The 27337-nt window shown below is 39.2% G+C and overlaps 2 protein-coding genes across 4 annotated transcripts; one reads left to right on the top strand and one right to left on the bottom strand.

Moving 5' to 3' along the window:
• The first annotated feature begins 11 nt into the window (after positions 1-11).
• RBM48 (RNA binding motif protein 48) lies at positions 12-6289 on the top strand. Of its 3 annotated transcripts, XM_043462584.1 has the most exons (5): positions 12-164; positions 647-837; positions 2383-2528; positions 3849-4402; positions 5959-6289. In XM_043462584.1, exons 1-5 carry the CDS (start codon positions 54-56, stop codon positions 6043-6045), a joined length of 1089 nt encoding a protein of 362 aa, XP_043318519.1. In that variant the 5' UTR covers positions 12-53; the 3' UTR covers positions 6046-6289. The 3 variants fall into 3 exon arrangements, with proteins under 3 accessions (XP_043318519.1, XP_043318520.1, XP_043318521.1); XM_043462585.1 differs by lacking the exon at positions 647-837 and having other exon boundaries at positions 42-164; XM_043462586.1 differs by lacking the exon at positions 12-164 and having other exon boundaries at positions 705-837; positions 2388-2528.
• A 348-nt stretch (positions 6290-6637) lies between these two features.
• On the bottom strand, positions 6638-27285 carry LOC122438089 (EF-hand calcium-binding domain-containing protein 1-like). The gene is made up of 6 exons (XM_043462589.1): positions 25792-27285; positions 16208-16363; positions 14851-14955; positions 11907-12058; positions 9321-9425; positions 6638-6731 (listed from the first exon to the last, which is right to left on the bottom strand). The coding sequence occupies exons 1-6, from the start codon at positions 25847-25849 to the stop codon at positions 6675-6677; spliced, it is 633 nt and encodes a 210-aa protein (XP_043318524.1). The 5' UTR covers positions 25850-27285; the 3' UTR covers positions 6638-6674.
• Between the last annotated feature and the right edge of the window lie 52 nt (positions 27286-27337).

The raw sequence follows: 27337 nt of genomic DNA on the forward strand, positions 1-27337 counted from the left end.
CGGAGGGCAACAAGGCGGATGTTGTCGTCTCTGCGAGGGCCTAAGCCGCCAAGATGGCGTCGAGCGGAGGGCAAGTTGGCGGCGTATTCGACCACCACGTCCAAAGGGCTGTGTGCGACTCGAGAGCCAAGTATCGGGAGGGTCGACGGCCTCGCGCCGTGAAGGTAAAGTGATTTTGGTTTCATTCGTTGTCGTCCGTAGCTTTATGTGAGCTGTAGCTTCACAGGCCTAGTTAATGTAAATAAAGTCTTAAAGGCTGCGGTCACATCCACTTGCTGGAGATGAGTGTGAGGAACGCTGGTACTCAGGTACCAGATACTCTCGCGGAGTATCAGTCAGCTGTTGGAGCTCCGTGAAAACGGGGTCTGTGTTTACAGTAGTGAATATTTAACTCTTTCCTGTAACATTTACCGAGGCAACTTCTGAAGACATATCGATTGGAAGTAGTCTATTACGTGCTTTAGCTCGAAGCTCTCACACGTAGGGTTAGTTACTGTTTATGCAAAGAGAGGGGCAGATTTTTAAAAAACTTTTCTGCAGACCTGACCAGAGTAGTTCTTGTTTTCAGCTTTTTTTTTTTAAATAGTAACAGGTTTGTCTTGGGCTTGTTTGTGAAATACATTTAATGTGTCGGCATTTGTTTTAGGTATATACAATCAACTTGGAGTCTTGGTACTTATTAATACAAGGAGTTCCTGCAGTGGGAGCAATGAAGGAATTAGTTGAGCGATTTGCTCTATATGGTGCAATTGAACAGTACAATGCTCTAGACGAATACCCAGCAGAAGACTTTACAGAGGTCTATCTTATTAAATTTCTCAATTTACAGAGCGCAAGGTAATGTGCAAGTTCAGCAGTGTCTCATTTTCTCTGTTGCCATTGCTGTCATTTTGGTCTTCCGCATTCTTTCATGAATTACCCAGTAATTTAACATGGCTTTTTATTTTTCTCCAATATTCTTAATGTAGGTGTTAGCTTTATCAAAAGTCTGTCCATCAGGTCATCCCCATGCTTAACTATTTTCTGTCTTTGTAGTGTGGTAGATTAAAAACTGGGTTTGGACTAAGTTTTCAGGTTTCACTGCTTACTAACATCATGACCTTGGACAAGTTATTTAATCCCATTAAACCTGTTTTCCTGTTTTATAAAATGTGTATTGTAAAAAAGGATCTACTTACTTAAGTTGTATGAGGATGAAATAAGATAATCCATGTAAAGGGCGTAGCAAATGCCTCCTGTTCAGAATTCAGTAAACAACATTAGCTGTTAACGTTTCTTGTTATGCATCTATATGAATTGACCCCATCTTTTTTTTTCTTCTGTATAGCATAAATCCTCTGCTCTAGTAAGGGAAATATGAAATGCCTTATCTCATATTCTTGTCATTAATACGCTTCAAGACCCATCCTTCCCTGGCTATTAAAAAAATTCACATTTTTTGTGCTACAAATAGTACTGGGGTATGTGGGCCATATATTGGTCTCCAGTTGCTCTTACCTATAATCTCACTGCCCTAACCAGCTTGCCAGCTCCTCATGGTTAGGAAAGCATATTTTCTCATTTGGCATTCATTCCACGAAACTTTTGCATCTCCCACACCCCTTTTACAATAGGCCAGTGTGACATGTGGATTTGAATCCTGACTCCACAAACCAAGATGAGCTTGGACAAATGATCTCCCCATGCCTCAGAGTCATCATAGGGATATTGAGAAGTGTGATTTCAAGTGAAGCATTTAAGCATTTAGGCCACTGCCTGGCACATGGTAAAATCTCAGTGAATATTTCTTACCATTTTCCCTGGACTCAGAAGTACTTAATTTTGTAGCAATTCCTGCCCAGCCATAGATGTTTAGTAAGTATACATTAAATGAATACTATCCTCTCCTTTTCTCATTTACTGTTACACATTTGTGTTTCCTCCATTATTAAATGTTTATAATTGTAATATTTTTTTATTAATTTCTTATCTTTGAACCCCATTATAGGAACACATTGTGCTGAAAAGGCTAAGCTGGGCATGAGCTAATTCTCGAGGGTCTTTTAACACAGAATCTCTATTTCATGACCACAGATTGTGTACCTCAGGCCAACCAGCTGAATCCTATGTTGGTTAAAGGGAGTCTGGATATGTTTGGAAAACTTAGCCTAAAACCTATGAAAACTCTTGTGAAAGGGGAAGAAAGGCTCTGAAAGAATATGCAGTGGATCAGTAGGGTCAATACCATTCACGTGCAGAGCATCTTAACTCCCAAGCTATAGGATTTATGTACACAACAATATCTGGACTTTGCTTTTTAGATCAATGCACTGTATACTAGTTAAGCTTTCATCCTAAGTAAATCTAGATTAGTAAGCCACGATATCATGCACTTCTGTTTAGGATAGCCAAGAGAAAAATGGATGAACAGAGTTTCTTTGGCGGGTTGCTTCATGTGTGCTATGCTCCAGAATTTGAAACAGTTGAAGAAACCAGAAAGAAATTACAAGAGAGGAATGCTTATGTAGCAAGAATGACTAAAAATAAAGGTATGTAAAGCCTACTACTAAACACCTCCTATGTGTCAGGCATTTTGCTGAGTTTATCCTCCTGGAGTTTTCCCAGTCTAGTGACTATAAGCTGTGAAGATTTTTCTTTACAGAATGCTATGTAATCTGGGCTGGGAAGGGATAGATGTTATCTCATGGAAGATTTCTACAGGATGAGAAAGGTGCCCGAGTTCTGAAGGGTAAGTAGACGTTACCCAGAAAGGGAGAGGGACAGATGGAAAGATGGGCCAGAGGAATAAATGAGCGTCATGCATTTTAAGGAGCTGTGAGTAATGTATGATAACCACAACACAGCAGCTTACGTGTGAATCTGAGATTAGAAAAGGGGACAGTAAGTGAATCCTGAAAGGCCTGTGTCCATGCTGAGGAATTAAGGCTTTGACCAAAAGGCAGTGAGGAACAACTTCTGATGTGCAGACCAGTGTGAACTGCTAATCTAAGACTGAAAACAGTGGAGAAATTCCACTTTTATCAACACCAGCTGGCCAGATGCCCCATGTTTCTAATCACTTGCCCTGGACACAAATTCCCAGGGCACAGAGTGGAGTCCTAGGATCTAGTTCATGGATCGTAGAATGAGAGGGGTCAGCACTGGGCTGTGATAGTGTGTGTGGTCTGAAATCTGAATAATTCTAGAGGCTCAGATTACCAGATTTTCACCCTTTGGTTAAGAAGACAAAGACACTGTCTAAAAAGCTATTGAATATGATGAGTTTCTGACTGACTGGGTAAGGGGCACCTGGCAGTGTGAAGAGAGAAGTGGAAAACTCCCCTGAAACTTTGGCAAGAGCTGTTGGGAGTCTTTGGTCATGCGGAGGCGCTGAGCTATAATCTGTGTAAATGTGTAAATAACTGGCTCCAGGAAAACGTGTATGTGTGGCGAAAGAAATGATAAAATATGGACCCAGCGTATTGTTTCCTTTAACAACTACAAACACAAACTAAGCATAATACGTTCAAACAGTAAAAATACTTTGAAGATACAGAAAGTTTTCTGTATAATGACATGGAAAATCTCCCCAAGACTTAGAGTTAACTGGAAGGCAGAGAGATGCAGAGAAGTGGGTATTATAGGAGAACAGGAGGGCTGAGTGGGAGGGAGAAGACTGGACAGATAACCTTGTTAGCTTGTGAACCATGTACATAACAGTGCTTGTTCAAGAGTAAATTGTTTAGGGTAGCATTTATTAACATCTTAAAGTAATGTTTCTTTTTAAAATTACGTGTTTCTACATGATGAAAACAGTAAATGAACCATTTCTGTTTCCCTTTCCCTGCCTTTTAAATTGTAACATACAGATCATTACGTGACAAAGAAGCATAAAGATGCAAAAGATTTTAGAGGGGACTTCCATTCAAAGACATCTAGATTTCCTGCAGCCTCTCTGAAGACTTCTACTGGGAACTCAGATCCTTGTCTTCCTTATTCTTCTGAGTTGCCTTTGTGTTATTTCTCCCCCAAGTGTACATGTTCGTCAGGAGAACATGTAGACAGACCATCAGACTCCTCTCAGGATAGTAGAAACTCTGATGAAACCCTGGGGCCTTGTGACCACTGTGACTCTCTGCAGAAAATGCAGATGAAAACTTCACACAATTCCTTGGCCCGCCGTGGCGCACAGAAGGCTCTGACTCCTTCAGAGGCAGTTGACAGGTTTATGCCTAGGACAACACAGCTGCAGGAGCGGAAGAGAAGAAGGGAAGATGACTGTAAACGCGAAACTCTTCTTGAAGCGAGCACAAGTAGTAATGAGGTTATGATTGGCCCTCAGTTACCAGTCATTCCTAAAGTGGACATGCATGACGACTCCTTGAATACAACAGCAAACTTAATTAGGAATAAACTTAAAGAGGTAAGATCGTTTAAAAAAGAAACTTCTAAGAGACAGTTTGGTTATAAGGACTAACAGTTCAGTGGAGAATTATTTGTAGGAACTTCAGTATTGTCATTCTTTTTTTTCCATTTTTAATGTTTAGATGTGTTTTCCTACGATTCTGTGTTGAAGTAACTGAATTTGACTTATAGATATGTATGTGTTTTGATACCTTTAATCCTTTCTTTAAATATATTTTATGTTACTCTCGGTAGAAATATAAGAGCAGTAGTTTCAGTCGGATCAGTCTATGAGAATGGATCCCAGGCCCTCCCTTTTTAAACAAAACTGTCCCTCTCCAGACAGTTCTAATATGAGCCAACGTGGAGAACTACTGCATTGAGGGGAAATTATTATAATTTATTTCTCAAGTTCATAATTACAAATAAAAAAATTCAAATGCTTATTTTGCTTCTTTAATAATCATAGAAGGTGAGATTTTTAAAGATTAGGCCTGCAGGTCTGCATTTTAATTTTAAATTTCTTAAGTAGACTAGACCTATTGATAGGTTGTCCTTCTTAAGTAGTAGTTTTTTAATGTTATTTACATTATCATTTTCCATTTTCTAAGCACAAATAAAAGTTAACATTTGAGATAGCTTTTGAAAGACACCTTACTATGGGGCAAGTCTTTAGAAATCATAATCTGAAGGAGAAAGACCATTCTCTCGTACTTGAACTCAGGTTCAGAAGGTGCTTTTCACATAGTGGTACATGTATTTCACAAATGTGATTAAGAAAGGCTAAGGTAGATTGAATTATTTTATAATAATAAAAGTTGAGGGACACAGTTTTTATGCTTAAACTTCTGTAACATTGTTTTTGCTTGTGTTGGCGCCCGGCCTTCAGGTGCAGATAGACTGAGACACAGATACACGTACATAGTTACCTTAGCCATAGCTGACTGTATTTTCAAGGAAGAAGTTAGGTCCAAATCCTAGATATAGATATTGTAGAAGGAGAAATACTAAATACAGTTATGTCAGATTCTGGTAATTTTTCATTTTAAGTGAAGACTGTTGTATGTGCTTTAACTTATATTGTCTACTTTATTCTGATGTATTTGGTTTCATTTTTCCCTAAGAAATTGAGGATTCTAGCATTTTTGCTTATTTCTCTACATTTTTCTCCCACCATCCCGGCTGGAGCCTCCTTGTCTCTGAATGTATCAAACATTATCCGTATTTCAAGTTATACAAAAGGTATACCAGGGTATCTCTCTGTATTCATAAAATTACAAGTGACTTCATAAAATAACAGATCTATAAAGGAATGTTAAAGTAGAGTATACATTTGCTTTTCTTCCCTCAAAATTTTTTCTTTAGATGGCCTTAAAAATTTTACTCCCATCACTATTTGGACAGAAAACTTTGCTCTGTGCCTAGATTGTAGGCTGCACCTGAACCTGGGCTGACTGCCTTCAATGTGATGATGGCAAGGATTAAACTATTGGGAGTATGTCTTACCTCTTCTAATAGTTTACTACTCTTCTACTGTAAAAATTAAACTGTTGGTGGTTCTGTTTTTAAAACTAGGTAATTTCATCTGTGCCAAAGCCTCCAGAGGACAAAGTGGAAGATGTGCCTAGAAGTCGTCCTTTAAAACAAAGAAGGAGGATATAAACTGCCCGCCGTAAAGGAACATTTTTAAAGGACTCTTTTTTATTTTTAGGCTGTCATTTGAATTCTTGAAGAGATTTTACTGCTGGTATTTTTTTTTTTAATGCACTCTCTTCTTTGTAGTTTCATTCAAGCTAAATAGCTTGAATCTAATTTAGTTTCCTCTTTTAAAATTAGTTTATCGTGAACAAAGAACATGCCAGCCAATTATGTCCGTTTAAAAAATATAAAACTTCCAGAACCTGCACTCAGTGACTTTGGTTATATCTTATTAGCTGGAGTTGGGCCGTGGCCGTTCCTGACACAAGAGTCTAGAATGTCAGATGTTTAGGTTTTCTGTTTGTGAGGAAGCAAGAAAAAAGAGGATTGTGAATGGCTGATTAACAGCATTTGCCCCAAGATCTAAGGTTGTTGGCCTAACTAAACAAATTAATTAGTTTATCATTACTTATTATATCAATTGATGTTATTTTGATCCATACTTAATATTATAGAAACCATTCATTACAATATCATTTCTCATGTTGCAATCACTATATGTAAACCACTTGAAGCAAATATAGGTACTTCACAATATAAAGATAGGCGACCAGGATCTGTTTCTGATTTTAATAATTTTGGATGAGTAACATTCAAAAACTAGAAGTCAGGATATGTTGGAATGCCAGGGCTTCAAAATCAAGACAACTCTGCAAAGCAAAAAAGTTAATAAACTGTTAGAACAAAGCTGAAATGAGAAGCATATATGCTTTAGTTAACTTCAAAGATAATTTACTTCATCTGTGGCAGAAACAAATCAATATTTGTAAATGGTAGACTTTCACTACTACTTCCCACATTTTTTTCCTGTCAGAGGGCCACATAATTGCAAGTCCAAGTATGTCCAGGATGTTTCCCTTTTTTCTTTTTTTTGCTGATAACAGTAACCTGAGGAGGCCCATACCAGATGGTGTCTCCTTTTCTCCCTATCCTAAGGGTCTCTTGCCTAATGGATTGATTTTGAATATGAAGGTTAGAAACTTTTACCTTCATTTATGACATTATGCGAGCTTGCTAGGATGGCACTGAGTTGTGAATGATATTAAAAGAAGCTGCAGGCAAGGGGACTAGCCCTACTTCCTTGTGAGATAATCAGATATACAATTGACCCTTGAATAATGTGGGGTTAGGGTTGCTGACCCTCCACGCAAAAATCCACATGTAACTTTACACTCTGCCTTCCATATCTGCTGTTTTGTATCCTCAGATTCAACCGACCATGGATTATATGGTATGTATGTGTGATCATATGGTATGTATTTATTAATAGAAAAAAATTCTACATATAAGTGGACCCTCCCAGTTCACACCTGTATTGTTCAAGGGTCAACTGTACTTTCTGTGGCACTCTTAGTCAAAAAATACATTAGCGACTTCAGCATAGAATTAGAGCAAGTTGCTGTCTAGATCAGGCTTTTCAGACTTTGAGGTGTTTTGAGTCTCTGGGGTCTTATTACAATGCAGATTCAGATGGTGGTGGCAGGGGCTGGTGGGTGATGGGAATGGGAAGTTGTTTAATGGGTGTAGAGTTTCAGTTTGGTGAGATGAGCAGAGTTCTGGAGATGGGTTGCAAAATAGCATGAATGTACTTATCGCTATTGAACTGTAGGCTTAAAATTGGTTAAGAAGATAAATGTTACGACAGGTGTATTTTGTGAATATTGAAAATGCTCTCTGACAGTCCTGACGGGAGGAGCTGCTGTGTGGGTTCCGTGTCCCTGACCTTTTCTGTGACTGGAGGTCAGCACTGCTCCCCGTCCCCGGCCACATACACAGGATGGACCATGATATGGGAGGGAAAATGAACCGAACCTGTGTCACACACTAAAAAAAGACAAGATTCTGATTCAGCTGGTTTGAGGAGAGATCTGAGAGTGCAGTTCTCACAAGCTTCTAGGGGATACCAGTGGTGCACAGATCATACGCAGTAGTAAGACTCTAGATCACTGGGCTATGGATGGACTCGAGGGGAGCTGCTGAAGAACCCTGGTTGTTCCATCTGAACCTAAGTACTGGCTCTAGCCTGTTATTCTATACTGTTTAACCCATCAGTCCTCTTAGAGAAGTTTGCCTTTTACACATTGATTTTTAATACAGGTTTCCAGACAGTTAAAATGTGGGGATAAACTACAGCAGGACAAGCTGAGATGACTTAAGGATAGCTTGAAAGTGAAAGTGTTAGTTGCTCAGCCATGTCTGACTTTGCGATGCCATGGATTGTAGCCTGCGAAGCTGCTCTGTCCAGGATTTCTCCAGGCAAACATACTAGAGTAGGTTGCCATTCCCTTCTCTAGCGGATCTTCCCAACCCAGGGTCTCCTGCATTGCAGGCAGATTCTTTACTGTCTGAGCCACCAGGGAAGCCCAAGGATAGCTTAACATGTAGGTGGATAAGTCTGCATAAGGAGAGCTTGAAGTGAAAAAGTGAAAGTGAAGGTCACTTAGTTGTGCCTGACTCTTTCTGACCCCATGGACTATACAGTCCATGGAATTCTCCAGGCCAGACTACTGGAGTGGGTAGCCTTTCCCTTCTCCAGGGGATCTTCCCAACCCAGGGATCAAACTGGGGTCTCCTGCATTGCAGGTGGATTCTTTACCAACTGAGCTATGAAGGATAGCTTAACATTATGCAAATTCATCCACAAAATCACCCATCTAAATTACTGCAGAGAATAGAAACTTTCTTCTTATATCACATGTTTGCAAAGCACAGTTGCTCAAACGAAGAATTAAGAAAGGAAATAGTGAAGTCAATTATCAGGCTGGCTCTTCTGGCTCAGAAAACCTTTGTCAAATTCAATACTTTTTGAGGACAAATAAAATACTATAAAGTCCTATGCACGTGATCAAAATTTTTGAAAGTGTATTCTCATTGACAACAAATGAGAAAGAGATCAAGTTTTCTCTTAGCAGTTTATGGTAGGTTCTTGCTGAATCCACTCTGTATTTGCTGTTCTATCTCAAGCAAGCCAATATACTTTGGGTTTGGAGGGAGAAAATATTAACATCCAGAATATTAGGAATTGTGTATGGTCAAGGTGGTTAAAAGCTGAAAAAAAATCTTGAGTATAATTCCTTGGTCACTACGGTCTTGGGTCCCAAATGCTAAGATGGGGCAGAGACCTTGATTGCTGAACTTCAGCAGTAGGTCGGAACCCTACAGAGGTAAGTGTCTAGCAAGTACTTCTTTTCAGGTCCTTTGGAATTTCCCCCCAAACCAATTCATTGCTGCCACTGTACCTTTGCCTCCGGTAAACATGGTCCAAACACTTCCAACAAAAGTCTGTCTTCTTTCACTGCTTTTTCAAAATCTGCAAAAGATATCTTGCCATCATTGTCATAATCCTAGAGAGGAAGATGATTTCTTGGTAAATGACAAGAGTAGTTAATTCTGCATGGAAAATAACTGTAGAAAAAAAGGTTTTACCAAATCAAACTTACATTCACACTTCTGTAGGCACTACTTGCACACATCAAAAGGTGCTTATTTACTTTGTTCCTTTTAATCTAATAGCTGATATTATGAATAGAACGTTTGTCTCTCCACTGACCACGGCAGTGGGATGGTATTTGAAGGTGGGGGTCTTTGGGAGGTAACAGGTTCAGAGGAGGTCATGAAGGTAGGGCCCCAACGTGCTGTTAGTGTCCGCGTGAGTAAAAGAAAGGCCAAAGCTCCCTGTCTCTGCCGTGTGAGGACTCACTGAGGAGGTGGCTGTCAGCAAGGCAAGAGGAGAGCGCTCAGCCAGGAAGTGAACCTGCTGGCACTTTCATCTTGGACTTCTCAGATTCCCCGAATTGTGAGAATAAATTCCAGCTGTTCAGTCTACCCGGAGGATGATACTTGGTCACAGCAGCCCAAGCGTCACCTTAGACATATAAAACCCTGTCCCTAGGGGCTTCCCTGGTGGGCCGGAAGCTGACATCCCACACACCACAAGTAAGACCTGCTGCAGCCAAGTAAGTCAGTAATAATAAAATCCTTAAAGGACTTCTACCCGAATTGGGGAAATAAAACAGAAAATTAGAGGAAGGCCATTGTAATACTGCTACTTTTGTGAAAAAATAGTGCCAAAGATTCCTAAGCTTAATTTTAGTCTTGTTTCACAAAGCATCTCTTAAACTTGAGAGAAGGATATCATGTAAAATGTATAAAAGTGAAGTTGCTTAATAAGGAGCAGGCACTGAGAAAGCAAGAAGGACTAGGATCATGAGAAGAAGCTAGCAGACTCCTGCTAGGCCCTTAAGGATGGTTGGGGTATAGATAGGTGGAGAGGTGTCAGGAGGAAAAGCAGAAGAATGGCTCAACATGGATTATGACAGTAAGCCAGAATGCAAGTCAGGAAGCAGACAGACCAGGCTGGAATGCAGCGTTCAACAGGGACTATGGGAAATTAACTAAATCATGTGTGTAGATTATGAATAGTTTTAACTGCTTAATTCAATTTGGATTTGACTTGACGGGTCCTTATTTTTTCACTTCTGGGCATAACTAAATCAAGGTTGCTGGGGGGTCTAATTTAAAGAAAGGTTTGAATAATTTTCAGAAAAAGAGTCACTCCATGACATTTTATTTCCAAAAGAAGGGGGTAGGGGACTTCCCTTGTGGTCCAGTGGTTAACACCCCATGCTCCCAATGCAGGGGGCCCAGTCAGGTTCAGTCGCCCTTCAGGGAACCAGATCCTGCACGCTGCAACTAAAGATCCCATGTGCTGCAACTGAGTCCCAGTGCAGCCAAGTAAGTAAATTAAAAAAAAAAAAAAAAAAGTATTTTAAAAAAAGAAGGGGTGGGACAGGGGTTCAGGATGGGGAACACATGTAAATCCATGGCTGATTCATGTCAATGTATGGCAAAAATCACTACAATATTGTAAAGTAATTAGCCTCCAACTAATAAAAATAAATGAAAAAAAATGGCAACTTTGAAAAAAATTAAAATTTAGGATGAAAAAAAAAAAAAAAAGAAGGGGGAGTGGGTGTGGGTGTGTACTGGGAAGGATACTGTCTCAAGAAGTCTGCCCTCCCGGCTCACAGTGGCTACCGGGCATGTCTAATGGAAAAGGACACCCTGTGCTCTGTTAGCTGAATCTGAGACCCTGAGACTCGGCAGACCCCCTCATCAGTTACTTCCTGAACTCCAAAGAGGTAGTGAGCTGGACCTCGGCAGCCTCAGAGTCTTAAACCATTGGTATCCAGTCTAGGGTCACAGGGAAAAAAAGAAATCACTATGGCCATAATAAAGAGGTGTTACTAGTTTCACTGAAAGATAAATTTTGCACCTCATTTTCCATCATGGCCTTGTATAAACCTATCTGCACTTCAGTTTTCTCATCTGCAAAATAGAGATAATATTTTCTACTTCATCCCGTTGTTTTGAAGATAAAACATGTTTACATATTAAACTTCTGTGAAGGGTCCAGCGTGTAGTAAGCACTTTATAAGGGTTATTTCATTATAATGAGTGTCCAGATGGATGAGAAAGCAAAGGTCACGAAGACAGACTACAATGGCATTCAATTTTAAAAGAACTAAATCTATCACCCTCCTTTCCAGATAATGACAGTTAGCTGATAGTACAATAATAAATAAAATTAACATTCATTTAATGTAGTGATTCATTTAATCACCCAGCCATCCCATAAATACTTATGAAGGAACCACCATCAGCCTGGCACTGTTTTAGGCAATGGATAGGGCAGAGAACAAATAAGAACTCCTGCCCTCACAAAGGTTACATTCACTGTGTAGGAAAATAAATCATTTATTTAGCTTTAGCTTTCTCACATCCACTGGACTGAATATAATGAATTACAGCTTTTTTATTCTTACCATTTTCTTCAGTGCTATATCTACCAACTCTCTTATTCCTTCATCAGTCTCTTCTCCAGGTGACTGTTGGTGTAGACTGTTCTTCAACATGTCATATATTCTCTCTCGAGAAATGTAACCATCACCATTGAAATAATAAACTTCAAAACAAACTTTTCAAAGCATAAGAAGTTTATAGACAAGGATAAAAATAATTAAAATGTCACTAGTCTTCTCAGTTATTTCAGTATGTAATTAAAGAAGGATAAAAACAGTTCAGACAATCTACAGTCTAGACTCAATGAATGAATTTGAGCAAATCCTGGGAGACAGTGGAGGACAGAGGAGCCTGGCGTGCTGCAGTCCATGGGGTCACAAAGAGCCAGACATGACTTAGCGACTGAACAACATTCTACACAGTAGAGAATTTTATAAATCTTTCCACAAGACTAAATATCCTTTGTGATAAACACACACACACTCACACATATGTGTATAAAGTCTTTCTTTTCATATATACACATATATATGTGTGTGTGTGTATCTTACTGCTATAATTTCCTTCTTACACAGAGTAAAAAAGCTAGAGTATACACATCATTACATCACTGACAAAAAAATTGTTCTATATATTTGGGTAGTGGGTAGTGAGTCTGTCAACTCCTTGGAGACTGCCCATTTCACTATCCAAAATGATCCATCTCTCCCTGGAGAATGATTTCATGATTTCCACTGTACCATGTAAGCACTACTACAGTTTATCCTTCATCCCACAAATGACCTTATTCAGGTCCTGGGAATAGAGCAGTGAGGTAGTTCTTGAGTTCGTAATCTAGTTAAATGTTTTTGGAAAGAAAGGAAGGGAGGGGGGAGGGAGAGAGAGACAGAGACAAGGAAAGAAAGAAAAGCAAGATAGGGAGAAAAGAAGGGAGGGAGTGAGGAAGAAAAAGAACCAGGTATTAAATTCCAGAGTATCAGATTAGCTCTTTTGTTGCATTTTTCTAACATATAGCATATATAAGCTTGTGACACAACCCTACTAGAAACAGTGTTTTCCCCAAATTAACATGTATTGAAATGTATAATACATGAAGTATTTTTAGGCAGTGGGATTAGAAAAGGAAAAAAATTTTGATAATGTGATGCTAATTCATTATGTCCTGGCTTCCCTGCTGGCTCAGTGGTAAAGAATCCACCTGCCAATGGAGGGGACATGGGTTTGATCCCTGGTTGGGAAGATCCCTGGAGAAGGAAATGGCAACCCACTCCAGTGTTCTTGCCTGGAAAATCCCTGGTCAGAGAGCCTAACAGGCAGCAGTCCATGGGGTGGCAAATGAGTTGGACACGACTTAAAGACTAAACAACAGCAATTCATCATGTCCAGTGTTGTTATACAGAAGTCTCACAAGAATTTACATTCATGAAACTTCACTTTTCATTTCTCAGTGAGATTATAAGAACACTGCAGTTATAAGGAACAAGTGACTACTGTACTTAATGGTGTCCTGTGAAAATTAGACTGGAGAAAAGTGGGGGAAAAAACATGTTGTAAGAAAAAAAAGGAAGTATACAATGTTGTATGTCAAATTATACTTCAATTTTTTAAGTATTAAAAAAAAGGAAAAAAAAATACCTCCTCCAAATAAGAGAGAAACAAAAGTCATAAATGTCAAATATGGTTGGTGAGTCTTTAAAATGTTACTATCATTTTTATTTTTATTTTTTTAGTTCTACCACTTTATTGCTACCAACCCATCTGCCTCCACCCTTGCACACACATGCTCAGTCATGTAACCCCAATGGACTGCAGCCCGCCAGGCTCCTCTGTCCATGCACTTTTCCAGGCAAGAATACTGGAATGGGTTGCCATTTCCTTCTCCGTTACTATCATTTTTAAAACATGTATTTAACTTAGAGATTTTCTTTTGAACATCCCAAAACCAGAATCAAGTGGCAGAAGGGATAAAAATTTGCTTACATACTGGTGCACTGGGAAGACCCAGAGGAATCGGGTGGAGAGGGAGGTGGGAGGGGGGATCGGGATGGGGAATACATGTAAATCCATGGCTGATTCATGTCAATGTATGACAAAAACCACTACAATATTATAAAGTAATTAGCCTCCAACTAATAAAAATAAATGAAGAAAAAATCTGCTTACATACTAAGAACTCTGCAGTTTTTCCTATGTAATTTGACATTTGTTCCCTTGAACACTGTTGTTTAAAATTGTTCCTATTCTCTCTCTAGGTTTCACACCCCAAATCCTGGCACAGGAGGTGTAAAACATAGAAAACATGCGTCACATCAGTGGTACAGGTGAGGTGAGCCAGAGCTATCTCTACAAAATTGTGAACTGGGAGATTTTCGTCTTTGGAATTCCTAATGATGCTCTTCTGTAGGAAGCTCCCTTTATAATACTTCCTCCCTTTGGGGTTTCATTGCCTCAGTCTCATTCCCTTTATTCACCTACACTTATTCTAACACTAGAGTGTTGGTGTCTGACAGCTGTGTGCTTTACCTTGTCTTGTGTCAACCCCTCATCCCTACTCTGATGAAAAGACAAGCAATAGTCCCACTGTGGACTACGAGGCTGCCCATAATCAAGGCCCATTTCCTGCTGAGCCCAGACACAGCCCCAGAGATCTCAGCCTTGCCTGTCATCATAGTCGGCACCTGTCCTGACCTGTAGCTACTGTTCTTTGCCCAGGCCTGGAGCCAAAGAGCCATGCTGGTGGTATTTGTATGCTACAGAACTAGTGAAGTAAGTGTCTTGGGGACCAGGGACTCTCCTATAAAAGAGGTCACCCATTTCATCTGCCTTTTTTTTTAAACTCTCATCAACTACTTTTGCAAGAGTGCTATAGAGAATAACACTGAGTTTATATTTTTAAAAAAATGATTTAAGGATTAATTAAATGTAAAATTGATACTATATATGTTAATATTTATATAGAAATCTTACACTTCAGCTTTTCTTCAAAAGTCCCTCGAAGAAACACTGATAGTCCTTTAACCCACTCTTTCACATTTATGTAGTTATCATTGTCTTTGTCAAATGCAAAAAATACTGAAAGAAAAGGAATGTGTTAGTGTATTGTAATTTATAGCTATTATTCAAGAGTACTATGAATAGAGTAAAAAAGTATTCCCTCCCAAAAAGGGGGGTGGACAGAAGGTTTTGGTACAATCTTTCTTGAAAGAATCAAAAATAACTGGAAGTATATTTCCAACAGATTTTTACAAAAAGAAGCCATTCTCCTCCCCATGGTTAATGATGAGTGTCACTTGTGATGTTTTGTATGGTTATTTTGAGGAAAAAAGACCAACAATGTAGATAATCAATGTGATAATTTTTACCACTCTAAAAAGAGTGGTAAAATCCTGTTTTAAAGAATTTGTGTTATACCTAAAGATCAATTAGTAAAATAACACATTATTTTTAAAATTACCAGTGAAATCTTGGTATTATCCTATAGAAAACAAAATATTATTGTCTCCTTTGGGGTTAATGGAAACATTAATTATTTTGACTATGGACTTCCCAGGTAGCTCAGTGGTAAAGAACCCACCTACCAAGCAGTAGATGCAAGAGATGAGGGTTCAATCCCTGGGTTGGGAAGATCCCCTGGAGAAGGAAATGGCAACCCACTCTAGTAATCTTGCCTGGAAAATTTCATGGATGGAGCCTGGCAGGCTACAGTCCACGGGGGCTGCAAACAGTCGGACATGACTGAGCACCACCGCATGACATGATACGGTCTTCATGGTGTATACACACATCAAGACATCAAATTGAACACTGAAAGTTTGTTATTGAAACTGACTGGAACACGTTATATAATTTCTTATTTTAAATATAAAATTATTTAATTTTTTTCAATATAATGAGTAATTTTCTTTTTGTGTTTGTTGAAGAAGTCAACATGTCTTTATATATGTTTTACATGTCTACAGCATATGAATCCAAAGACAATGGAAACCACAAGCTTATCTTTATTTTTAACAAACTTATCTTAAAAAAAAATACTGCTAGCTTATTTAGTTCCTTACTGGTTCTTTCTCAAAGTACTACAGCTATGAGACAAGAACTTGAGTGAGTTTATAATAAAATCCATCCTGATCATCAAATCAGATTTACTGTTCTAAATCAGTAGCACTACCAGAATTATATGTATAGTTTTTGCTTTAAAAATTTCAGTCTGGTGAAAACTGAATATATGTGTATGTATATATGTATGTGTGTATACACACACACACACACACACGCGCGCGCATCTGCCACCGCAGCTTGGCCCATCTCAGTCTCCAGGACTCCTTACCCCTGTTCATTAGCACATCATCAGTCATTCCAAATACGCTGTGCAGGATCACTCGAAATGTGTTACGATCTAGTCCAGCGTTAGCAAGTTTTATGTCACCTCTTCCCACCAAGTTGTGAAAAATCCTTATGAGACACTCTATTTCACTCTTTTTGACTGTAAAATGAAAATACAAATAAATACAACTTAGATTTAACCTCTGAGTTCTCCAACCTAATTAAATGTATAGCTATTTTGTTTCTGTGATGCACTAGTGGTTTAAAAACTGTGACATGGACTTGTTACTTAAGAGCTCACACAGTCAAGACAGATGCCACTCAGAGGTCTCATTAAGACAGTATATAAATGTTAAATTATGTCATATAACACTCACCACTATAGACATGTGAAGAGAAATCTGTATGAGAAAGACTTGTGCTATTTTCATGAGCGTAGACTTTGAACTGGGCCTTGATGGATGCAGAGCAATTTATCCAGAAAGGAATGTATTCAGGGTGGTAAAGAAGTGGAGAATTCCAGGAAGAGGGAATAACATGAGTAAAGGAGAGAATTGAGATTGAGGTTGAATATGTTTTGTTGGGAGCATAGCAAGTTGGGAAGAAGTGAAAAACAAGACTGAAGAGGACAGGCTGTTGAAATAGAGCCTTGAATGCCTGGTCAGAAGATTAATGTTTGTTTTTCTGGAGCAGGGTTTCTTGTGGTATCATCTTTGGACCCTCTGTATGAAAATCACCCACCTCTCATTGCTTGTCAAAGGCCTTGCCCCAGACCTACTAAGTCACAGTTGCTAACAGTGGGTCCAGGAGCTACCTTTGAAACAAAAGCTCAGCTAATTCTTCTATGCTGTAAGGGTCAAGAAGTGGTTTAATAAAACCCATCTGGCAAAGTTGTACTGAAGGGGAAAGCTGGAAGCCTAGAAGCCTGGCTTGGAGCAATAAGCTTTACTTAGGACCACAGAAATGAGATCAGAAAGCGGGCAGGGAGCCTGAGATGCTGCTTAAGAAGCACAAAGGTGACTCTAATGCACTGTCCGAACTGAGAACTAAGTGATTAGGCTTTGTGTGTTGGGGGTACTAGACTTAAGTCTGGGTTCCACTTCCATTTCGTATCCTACATAGTTGACTTAACACAATTCAACTTCTTTATGCCTCAGAGTCCTCACCTATACAATTTGAGTATTATTCTATATGATCTCTGATAGTCCCTCAGTTTCTAAAAGTCTGATTCTATGAATTAAAGATAATTTGAGAAAACTTTCAAGAAAATTAGAGATACCAAGGGAATATTTCATGCAAAGATAGGCTCAATAAAGGACAGAAATAGTAGGGACCTAACAGAAACAGATGATATTAAGAGGAGGAGGCAAGAATATACAGAAGAACTGTACAAAAAAGATCTTCACAACCCAGATAATCACAATGGTGTGATCACTCACCTAGAGCCAGACATCCTGGAATGTGAAGTCAAGTGGGCCTTAGGAAGCATCACTAGGAACAAAGCTAGTGGAGGTGATGGAATTCCAGTTGAGCTATTTCAAATCCTGAAAGATGATGCTGTGAAAGTGCTGCACTCAATATGTCAGCAAATATGGAAAACTCAGCAGTGACCACTGGACTGGAAAAGGTCAATTTTCATTCCAATCCCAAAGAAAGGCAATGCCAAAGAATGCTCAAACTACCACACAATTGCACTCATCTCACACACTAGTAAAGTAATGTTTAAAATTATCCAAGCCAGGCTTCAGCAATACATGAGCCGTGAACTTCCAGATGTTCAAGGTGGTTTTAGAAAAGGCAGAGGAACCAGAGATCAAATTGCCAATATCCGCTGAATCATCAAAAAAGCAAGAGAGTTTCAGAAAAACATCTATTTCTGCTTTATGGACTATGCCAAAGCCTTCGACTGTGTGGATCACAATAAACTGTGGAAAATTATGGAGATGGGAATACCAGACCACCTGAGCTACCTCTTGAGAAACCTGTATGCAGGTCAGGAAGCAACAGTTAGAACTGGACATGGAGCAACAGACTGGTTCCAAATAGAAAAAGGAGTACGTCAAGGCTGTATATTGTCACCCTGCTTATTTAACTTATATGCAGAGTACATCATGAGAAACGCTGGGCTGGAAGCAGTACAAGCTAGAATCAAGATTGCCGGGAGAAATATCAATAACCTCAGATATGCAGATGACACCACCCTTATGGCAGAAAGTGAAGAAGAAAAGGGCCTCTTAATGAAAGTGAAAGAGGAGAGTGAAAAAGTTGGCTTAAAGCTCAACATTCAGAAAGCTAAGATCATGGCATCTGGTCCCATCACTTTATGGGAAATAGATGGGGAAACAGTGGAAACAATGGCTGATTTTATTTTTCTGGGCTCCAAAATCACTGCAGATGGTGATTGCAGCCATGAAATTAAAAGACGCTTACTCCTTGGAAGGAAAGTTATGACCAACCTAAACAGCAGAGACATTACTTTGCCAACAAAGGTCCATCTAGTCAAGGCTATGGTTTTTCCAGTGGTCATGTATGGATGTGAGATTTGACCTATAAAGAAAGATGAGCGCAGAAGATTGATGCTTTTGAACTGTGGTGTTGGAGAAGACTCTTGAGAGTCCCTTGGACTGCAAGGAAATCCAAGTCCATCCTAAAGGAGATCAGTCCTGGGTGTTCATTGGAAGGACTGATGTTGAAGATGAAACTCCAACACTTTGGCCACCTCATGCAAAGAGCTGACTCATTTGAAAAGACCCTGATGCTGGGAGGGATTGGGGGCAGGAGGAGAAGGGGACCACAGAGGATGAGATGGCTGGATGACATCACCGACTGGATGGACATGGGTTTGGGTAAGCTCTGGGAGTTGGTGATGGACAGGGAGGCCTGGCGTGTTGTGGTTCATGGGGTTGCAAAGAGTTGGACATGACTGAGCCACTGAACTGGAGAGTTAGGAGGGAAGCTGTTTACAGGTTCTATTTCTCTCTTCCTTCTCCTCCCTCCCTCTTTTGGGGAGGGTGGAAGGAGAAATATTTTTTTAGATGTTGTCTTCGAGGTGATTTCAAGTTACCCAACAAAAACCAATGAGAACTGACAGCAAATATGCAGGTTACATTAGGGTTTCTAACATGGTCAGAATGACTTGACTCTTAGGGTAAATGTTGATAAATCTATAGAATAAACAATTACAAAGATACCTAACATTATTTATGAACTGAACTAGAGTCTCAGGCTTCATACATAGCCCCAAGATTTGACATAAAAGTCATTTTTATCCATCTAATAAGTATTTATTAAGGGCCTCCCATGAACCTAGGCAATGAATACACCATCATTTCTGCCCTTAATTTATTACACTTTGGTCAAGAGAAAAAGAAATGAAATAAAAGTGTTACAAACACTGTGATTATAGTGTTTGGCAGTGACCCAAAGAAAGGAATCATTAAGTGGGGAAAGGCAGTGAGTGAGTGAGAAGGGGCTCCAGGAAGAGGTGTCCCTCGAGCTAAAGCCAGTCACAGGAGTAAGCACTTATTATTGTTATTAAATTATAATTAATTTATATAAATTATAATTTTATACTGTATATTTACATTATCTATTAATATATAAAATATAAGTTATAATTAATAGATTAATAAATTAATAAATAATTAATAGCATTATTAAGTAAGAGGAGGCAGTTTGAAGGCAGGGTGGCATGTTCTCAGAGCCACAGATGGTTTGGTGCAGCGAGGTGGCGGAACTGTTTGACTTTACAGAGGGGCTTATTGAAAAATTTTGCCTGGCAAGTTAACAATCAGATTTGCATTTAAGGAGGATCACTTTGGCAGTGGATTCTTTAAACTGCCTTATGAATGGTCAATCTAGAGGTGACAGGTTATATATTCCCAGATAATTTTAAATCCTGTCCCACTCATATGGTCTTCTTAGAATGAGACTTCTGATACTTCTCCCTTAGAAAGATGGGGTTTGTGTCTCCACTTAAAACTAGGGGTATTTTTTGACCGCCATTTCAACCAAGAGTACAATAAAATAAAGCAACGTGACTTTTCAAGACTTGGTCACAGAAGGGGGTGCAGGTGCTCTGAGGACGAAGTCTCTTTTTTTCTCCTTCTTTTATGGAATATGAGGAGAAACACATTCGTGTGTGGACACACTACATTGCATACATATTACATTAATGTTTGCCTGAAACTAGCCCTGCTCAACTCTGATGGAGAATTAACGTTTGAGTGTTACAGCGACGTGAAATAGATATCTGAAGAAAGTGAGTCAGGAGTCGGGAATTGCTCTGAATCAAATACTAACAAGTTATCCAGCAAAATAATCAAGGATTTTAGACACAATCTGCAGCAGGTAGTAACTTCTGAGTTTTACCTATGCAGCTCACTTCCATTATATCTAAAGACCTTACACGTGTGGTCAAAGAACCCCTGTATTTGATACTTGAGAAACTGTGGGTAATGAGAATGGTGTTCATACATATACTGACACGTTATTTATTAAACTTTTTAGTTTGGAATAGTTTTATTTTACGTAAGAGATGCAGTGATAGTAAGATTCCCCTAAACTCCTCACTGTTTCTTCCTGCTGACTTCTTACATAACCATGGGGCAGTTGTCAAAATTAATACACTGACACTGGCACATTATTATTAACTAAATTATAGATTTCACCTGTTTTCCCACCAATTTCCTTTGTTTATTCTAGGATCCCACGCGGGATCCATTTGGCTGTCACATCTCCAATCCTGCAAGTGTTCTGTCTTAGTCCTTTTCATGAACTTGACAGTTTTTATTTTGCACAATGTTCCTCAACTTAGGTTTGCCTAATGCTTTCCTCATAATTAAAGTGTGGTTGTGTTTTGGGGAAAAATACTAGAGGGATAAAGTGCTGTTTTTGTCACGTATCAGATACGTGACACTAACATAATGTATCACTGCTGCTAAGCAGGATCACACGGTTCAGTTTCTCCACTGAATCTACTTCTCCTTTCTCTAGTCTTTAGAAGCCAGTCTCTCATGATAAAGGTTTAATTAAACTCCACTTCATAGGGAAGGGGTATTTATACTATTAAATTCTTCAAAGGCAGATTTGTCTCTTTTCCATTTAATCATCTACATCAGTATGAAGTCACATTTGTTTATTTTAGGCCAACACCATGTCACTTCTCAATAATGTCGCTGCTCAGGTTGCTTCAGCTCTGGCCCCTGGGGCTTTCAGGTTAGGCTCTTCTGTCCCACATGCCCTCCCCCTTGTGCAACACTTCTTGCATTCTGGCAGTGCTCGCCAGTCCCATCTTGTATTATCCGTATGAAATAACAGGCAGGAAAAAAAAATTGGTCTCTCCTCTTGCTTTCTGGCACAGAGCTCCTAAATCCCTTAGCATTTCCTTGTTGACAGGATGTCTTTCGTTCTAATGAGGTGACTGTTGGTTGTTCTTAGGTGGGAGCTTGTCAACAGAAAAACCGAATCATGTTTAATTAAAAGTGTGGAAATTTTAGTTCCACCACCATCCCTTCTCCAGAGGGGGGCTGGAAATTGAGTTAATGATCTATCATGGCTGTGTAATAAAACCTCCATAAAATCACCCGAAAGTGGGGCTTGGGGGAGCTTCTGGGCTGGTGAACACAGAGGTGTCCAGAGAGCCTGGAAACTCCATACCACTTACCACATACCTTGCTCTATGCATCTCTTCCGTCCAGCTACTCAATTATATCCTTTCATAATAAATTGGTAACCTGGAGTAAGCTGCATCCTGAGTTCTGTGAGGTGCTCTAGCAAATTAACTGACCACAGGAGGGGGTCATGATTTGTTAGCCAGTTGGTCAGCAGCACAGCTAATAACCTGGACTTGTGATCGGCATCTGGTGGGGTACTGTCTTCTGGACTGAACCCTTAACCTGTAGAATCTGATGCTCTCCAGGTAGTGTTGGTTATTATATTAATTATAGGGGCACTCAGCTAGTGTCACAGAGAACTGTTTGTTGGGAAAAACCTCCACACAGTTGGAGACCAGATGAGCATGGCAGCAGTGCTAGAGTAAAAAGAGGAGTCGTGTAGGTTTCCCCTCTTTGCTCTGTTCAGCCATTGCTTTAAGGAAATCTGGTTCTTTGTGGATTTCTAAGCCTGTTCTGCAGGCACAGCTAGGAAGTCTGTATGTACACAAACCTATGTATGTGCACACACTGGCTCATGTTACATATCACAAATATAGAAAAAGCCACATATTGGACTAGTGGGCCCTTAGGTGGTCCTGGTCTAAGTCCTAAAAAAGACGATCAATTGTGTTAAAAACTCCTGAGTGCTCAGAAAAGACAGGCTCATGAGTTTACATAGTCAAATCATACTACAGTTAACTATTTCCTCCATCTGGTAGGAGTGGATCAGGGAACATTAATTCACTAAATACTTGGGATTTTAGCAAAATCTCTTATTTTTAGGTTAATATCTATTCAGTAACCAGTAGAGCTTAGGACAACGGTAATCTCTCAATACATGTTTGCTAAATAAATGACAATCAATCACTTGTAAATGGGAGAAGTTAAGGAATATGCTGGATGAGAGTCAAGATCTAGAGTAGGTCTGAGATGCCAAAATGATCAGTTGAATGAAACCACATGGCACTACTAAGAATCATTTTAAAATTCTTCACTTTAAAATAAAGTTTGCTAATGTACATAAGTATAAAAATGACAATCTGTGTGAAAAAGACTGGGTCGATTCCCAGCTCACTGTCAAACTGGGATTGACATTAGGCTACAGAATTGAAGTCTAAAGTGGAAAAGACAATTCAGATCAGGATCCTCAAACTTTATAGTGTCTAAGAACACATGAAGTGAACATCTGGAGGCTTGGCACCACTGACAAGAGATTGTTTAAAATACACTAAGGATGGTACTCAGGGATCCACCTTTTCAATATAAACCTTTAGGTGATTCTGAAGGGGGAGCTACTCCTACCATACTACAAGTAAGAGGTCATGGCCACTACCAACTACAGAATTTGTGGGCCCAATGCAAAATGAAAATGCAGGTCTCCAATTTTGGGACTGGATGTGGTGGTCCAATGGTTAAGATTCTGTGCACCCAATGCACGGGGCCCTTGTCAGGTCCCTGGTCAGGGAACTAGAGCCTGCGTGCTGCAGGAAAGATCGAAGACCCAGCATGCCACAACTAAGACCTGGCACAGCCAAATAAATAAATAAATACAAGTAAGAATAAAAACATAAAAAATTATTTAAGTCAGTGTTAGCAGAGCCTTAAACTTAGCATGGGGCCCTATGAGAACACACAGGTTACTCACCCATGAAGCCATTTACTATATACCATGAGGTAATTATCTGCCTCCCCCATCAGATTAAAGGGCCATTATTTGGAAAAGGGAATAATTTCTTTGCATGACTCTATAGCAGCAATGTCTAATAGAACTTTCTGAGATAATGGAAATGTTCTATATCTGTGCCGTTCAATTTGGTAGCCACAACCCAATTGTTGGTATTAAACCCTGAAAAGTGGCTCGTGTGACCAAAACTGGATTTTAAGTTCCACACATTTTATTTAAATAGCCACATGAAGCTAGTGGTTACTATAATGAACAATGTAGCTCTAGAGAGCAGTGTAAATGAAGACAGAAGTCATATTAGCTCTAGAATACAAAACATTCTAGATCTGTTGGAAAAAAAAAAAAAAGAGGAAACAGCTGTTTAGCAAGGGAGTGAATTTCCTTTGGGAGGTCACCGGAGGTGACCAGCTGACAATCTGAGCACAGTCACACAAAGGTCCTGGCTTGGACTGGATGGCCATGTGGCATTTGAGGGGCCTAGCAAATTATGAAGGCTCCCTCCTAAGAAGCTCTAAAGCAAAGCCCAGGAAAAATCACTTCAACTTTCTGTCACACAATTAGAACACCAAGAGAAATAAAGACAGTCCGTTCTTGGGATGGCCAAAGCAGCAACAGCTTATTAGTCCTTCCCACCCCTATCCATCATCAACCAAATTCTAGTCATGAGACACATCGTCTATCCTGGTCTCAACTGCAAGGACTCAAGAACGGGAACTGATTTCAACAACTTTTCACTGCGCCCTTACTATGGTACAACAGTACAGAATGACCATCAGGGGCTATAATGCCGATTAATTTGAAAAAACAAAGATTATCTGAGTGTACATCAGACTAGCTCAGCCCACTAACTGGGTAACTTTACATAAACAATTAAACTAAGATGCAGTTTCCTCACCGAAGAACATGGATAACATCACCTACCTCAATGGAAGAGAAGACAATGGACATAAACCATTTTGCAGTATCCTGTCAATGAAGAGCTCAACAACATCAGCTGTTAATAATCTGGTTATCCTGGTCACTTAGCTGTTCAAGTATTTAGGGTCTGAACTTTTAATAGTAACTTAAGAATTATTAAGTGTCAAAAACTTTGGAATAAGGAAGGAATGCAACTTCTTTTTTCCTAAACAGCTTTATCTTCTTTGTAGACTATATGGGATATGGGTCTCATTTTTTTTTTTTTCTCATTAAGTTTTACATACTCGTGTCTACTATTTCAGAGAATCGCTTTCAAATATGAGTAACGAAGAATGACTGTAAACACACGTACGGGTAGCAGACGCCACTAAGAACAATCTCATCAGGAAGGGAGAGGAGTCAGGTTTGCAAAGCAAGCGTAACTTCCTTTTGAGTGTTCTAAAACTCGGGCTGTTAATAGCAGGCATTTCTTACTGCATTCAACACTAGGTCAATCTGCTGAATGGATTTTACGGGTAGTAGGACGACAGGAGTAAACCGGGCCCAGGAGTGCTTGAGGAACTTAGATCATTTAAAATCCAACTAAAAGAGAAAACTGAATTATATCCACAATGAGATGCTTAAACAAGGTAGTGACTATCCTGCCAAGGTCACACAAAGAAAAATGGAAGTGCCCAATAATGAGGCCGTAAAGCTGGCTGAAATAATAGTTCCTCAAAGTCTAGAAACAAATTTTTAGAAATGCGGTCAGGATTGCTTGTGGTCAGGCTTCAGAAACAAAAAATTCACAAGATTACTTTTTTAAAGTCTGGCAGGGCAAGGAATCCTAAAAAAAGTCTGTTAGTTTAACAAACACTTGCCATGTGCAAAAGCAACAAGGTGTTTCTTTAACATCTAAAATGCCTCATGTACCTCTATCAATCTTGGGAAGCGCAGCAGTCATCTGCTGCTATGGCTTTTGTGCCAGAGAACCCAGGAGGGCTGTCAAAGCAAACCTTTACACTTTGAGGTCTCTTATGAAACTTCAGACTATAATAAAACCAGAACTCTGCAGGCACATAGTCCTTTAGCATTTTCACGGTCACATAAATTCTCAAGCCAGTCTTCCTACACATGTAACGTATTTTAGGACACCTGATGACTGAAATGTTTTCTGTGTAAGTGCAGGGATTATCATTCACTTACTACCTATGTATTTAAAATGACCAAAATATTAGATAGAAAATAGAACTCTACTTTGGGGTTACAAAGCACTTGTTCTTGGCCAACTACCCAATGTTTTTATTTGACGGAAGATGTTCAGGCAGCGCTAGGTATCTGGTCAGTACTTACAGCTATTGACACTCTTACTGATGGATTCCACCAGTCTCTTCAGAACCTTCTGGTCCATGTCAAGTGTGGCTTCAAAACAATGAAGACTTCTCAGACAGCCTACCTCCAAGCCTGGGCGTCCTGGGTTGCCACTGATTCCACAACTCCCCACTCCACACCAACACAGAACGTGACCATGGCAACATCCCAGCAACCAAACACAGAAGGTTCTCAAGCAATTGGAAAAATATGCAATAGTGGCTGTTACTACTCAGTAAAAATTTCAGTGATTTCATTAGCGTTACTGTGATCTGAAATATTACAGCTAATCCAACTTTGATTTTTGTGGTTCAACACCACTTCAAGTGGTATCTAAGAGTATCACCACTTATATTTCCCGAGAACAAATTCTACAGTTGAATATGTTTATGGATGAACACATAATAATAATAAAGACCTTATCTTTAAGTAGAAATAAAAATAACTCCCTAGGCTATAAAAATCTCCTTCAAAGGTTATATATAACTTCCTCTGAAAACTCTAACCAAGTACCTTCTCATGATAAGCAGAGGCCTCAATCTGGGAACTTTAGAGAAATATAAAATCTTCACATTTACCCCTCCAACTTATCTGACTGACTGGTAGGAAAACATAGTATGATTATGTCAAAGCTAGCCAAGATGGTAACTGTTCTCATATCTACTGTCGAATCCTGGTATAAAGAACAAACATCTTCTTGTGTATGTCTGCTGGTCTTCACTGTGGTAAAGCAAGGGGAAAAAAAGTACTAAAATGACTTTCAGAATCTAGAACAATGTATTCTTACTAAATTTTAAATAACATATAAAAACAAATTAGGCAAATACAACTGGGAAAGAACAAAACTCCCAAAACTTTTCTTAAGGAAATGCCAAATGTTCACTGATTTTAAGTTGAAAACTGGCAAGTTTTAATAACTGTTCTTAGTGGCTAGTCAATTGTTCTCCATGAAATTAAAAGAAAATTAGGCTCTTAGCACATCTTGACTGGAGGAATATGAATCCATACTCTGGATAAAATAAATTCAGAATAATCTTAGGGTATTTTAAACACCTAAATATACTAAGGGCAACCAAAGGAATTCGAAACAATCAGAAAAAGGTAGCACCAGGTATAAATTCAATTTCTCAACCCAGACACTCATCAATTTTGTTGCAGTTACCTTGGCATCATTATCCAAATAACATGTTTTATGTTTATAAAATTAGTATATAATTATTTAAGAAAAACGAGTTTGGTGGAGGGAGAAAGAGATGAACTGCTGCTGTTAGTGGGACATAATATCCTATACAGGACCAGTCTGTAAAGGTATACTTTTATGTTCAAAGCAAATCTGATCAACAAGTAACCCGATAAGTTTGTCCTATCCTTTAGCATTTCATGAACAATTCTGAGAAACTTCTTTTAGGATAAAAAATGTCTCCCCAACTTGCTGTGTACTCAAAACCTTGTAGATTTCTTTAAAGAGGAAAGATTATGAAAATTCAAGCATAAAATTTAGGGAAATTTGCTAAAACTTTGGGGACAT

This window comes from Cervus canadensis, chromosome 3 (genome assembly GCF_019320065.1).
Source record: "Cervus canadensis isolate Bull #8, Minnesota chromosome 3, ASM1932006v1, whole genome shotgun sequence".
Taxonomy (NCBI): domain Eukaryota; kingdom Metazoa; phylum Chordata; class Mammalia; order Artiodactyla; family Cervidae; genus Cervus; species Cervus canadensis.

Coding starts and splice junctions, on each gene's coding strand:
- LOC122438089 (XM_043462589.1), bottom strand. CDS start 25,849: ATGGACCAGAAGGTTCTGAAGAGACTGGTGGAATCCATCAGTAAGAGT. Junction 16,364..25,791: donor CAGTAAGAGTGTCAATAGCT/GTAAGTACTGAC, acceptor TTCATTTTACAG/TCAAAAAGAGTGAAATAGAG. Junction 12,059..14,850: donor TTTTGAAGAAAAGCTGAAGT/GTAAGATTTCTA, acceptor TGCTTTGAAAAG/TTTGTTTTGAAGTTTATTAT.
- RBM48 (XM_043462584.1), top strand. CDS start 54: ATGGCGTCGAGCGGAGGGCAAGTTGGCGGCGTATTCGACCACCACGTC. Junction 165..646: donor GACGGCCTCGCGCCGTGAAG/GTAAAGTGATTT, acceptor CATTTGTTTTAG/GTATATACAATCAACTTGGA. Junction 838..2,382: donor CTCAATTTACAGAGCGCAAG/GTAATGTGCAAG, acceptor ACTTCTGTTTAG/GATAGCCAAGAGAAAAATGG.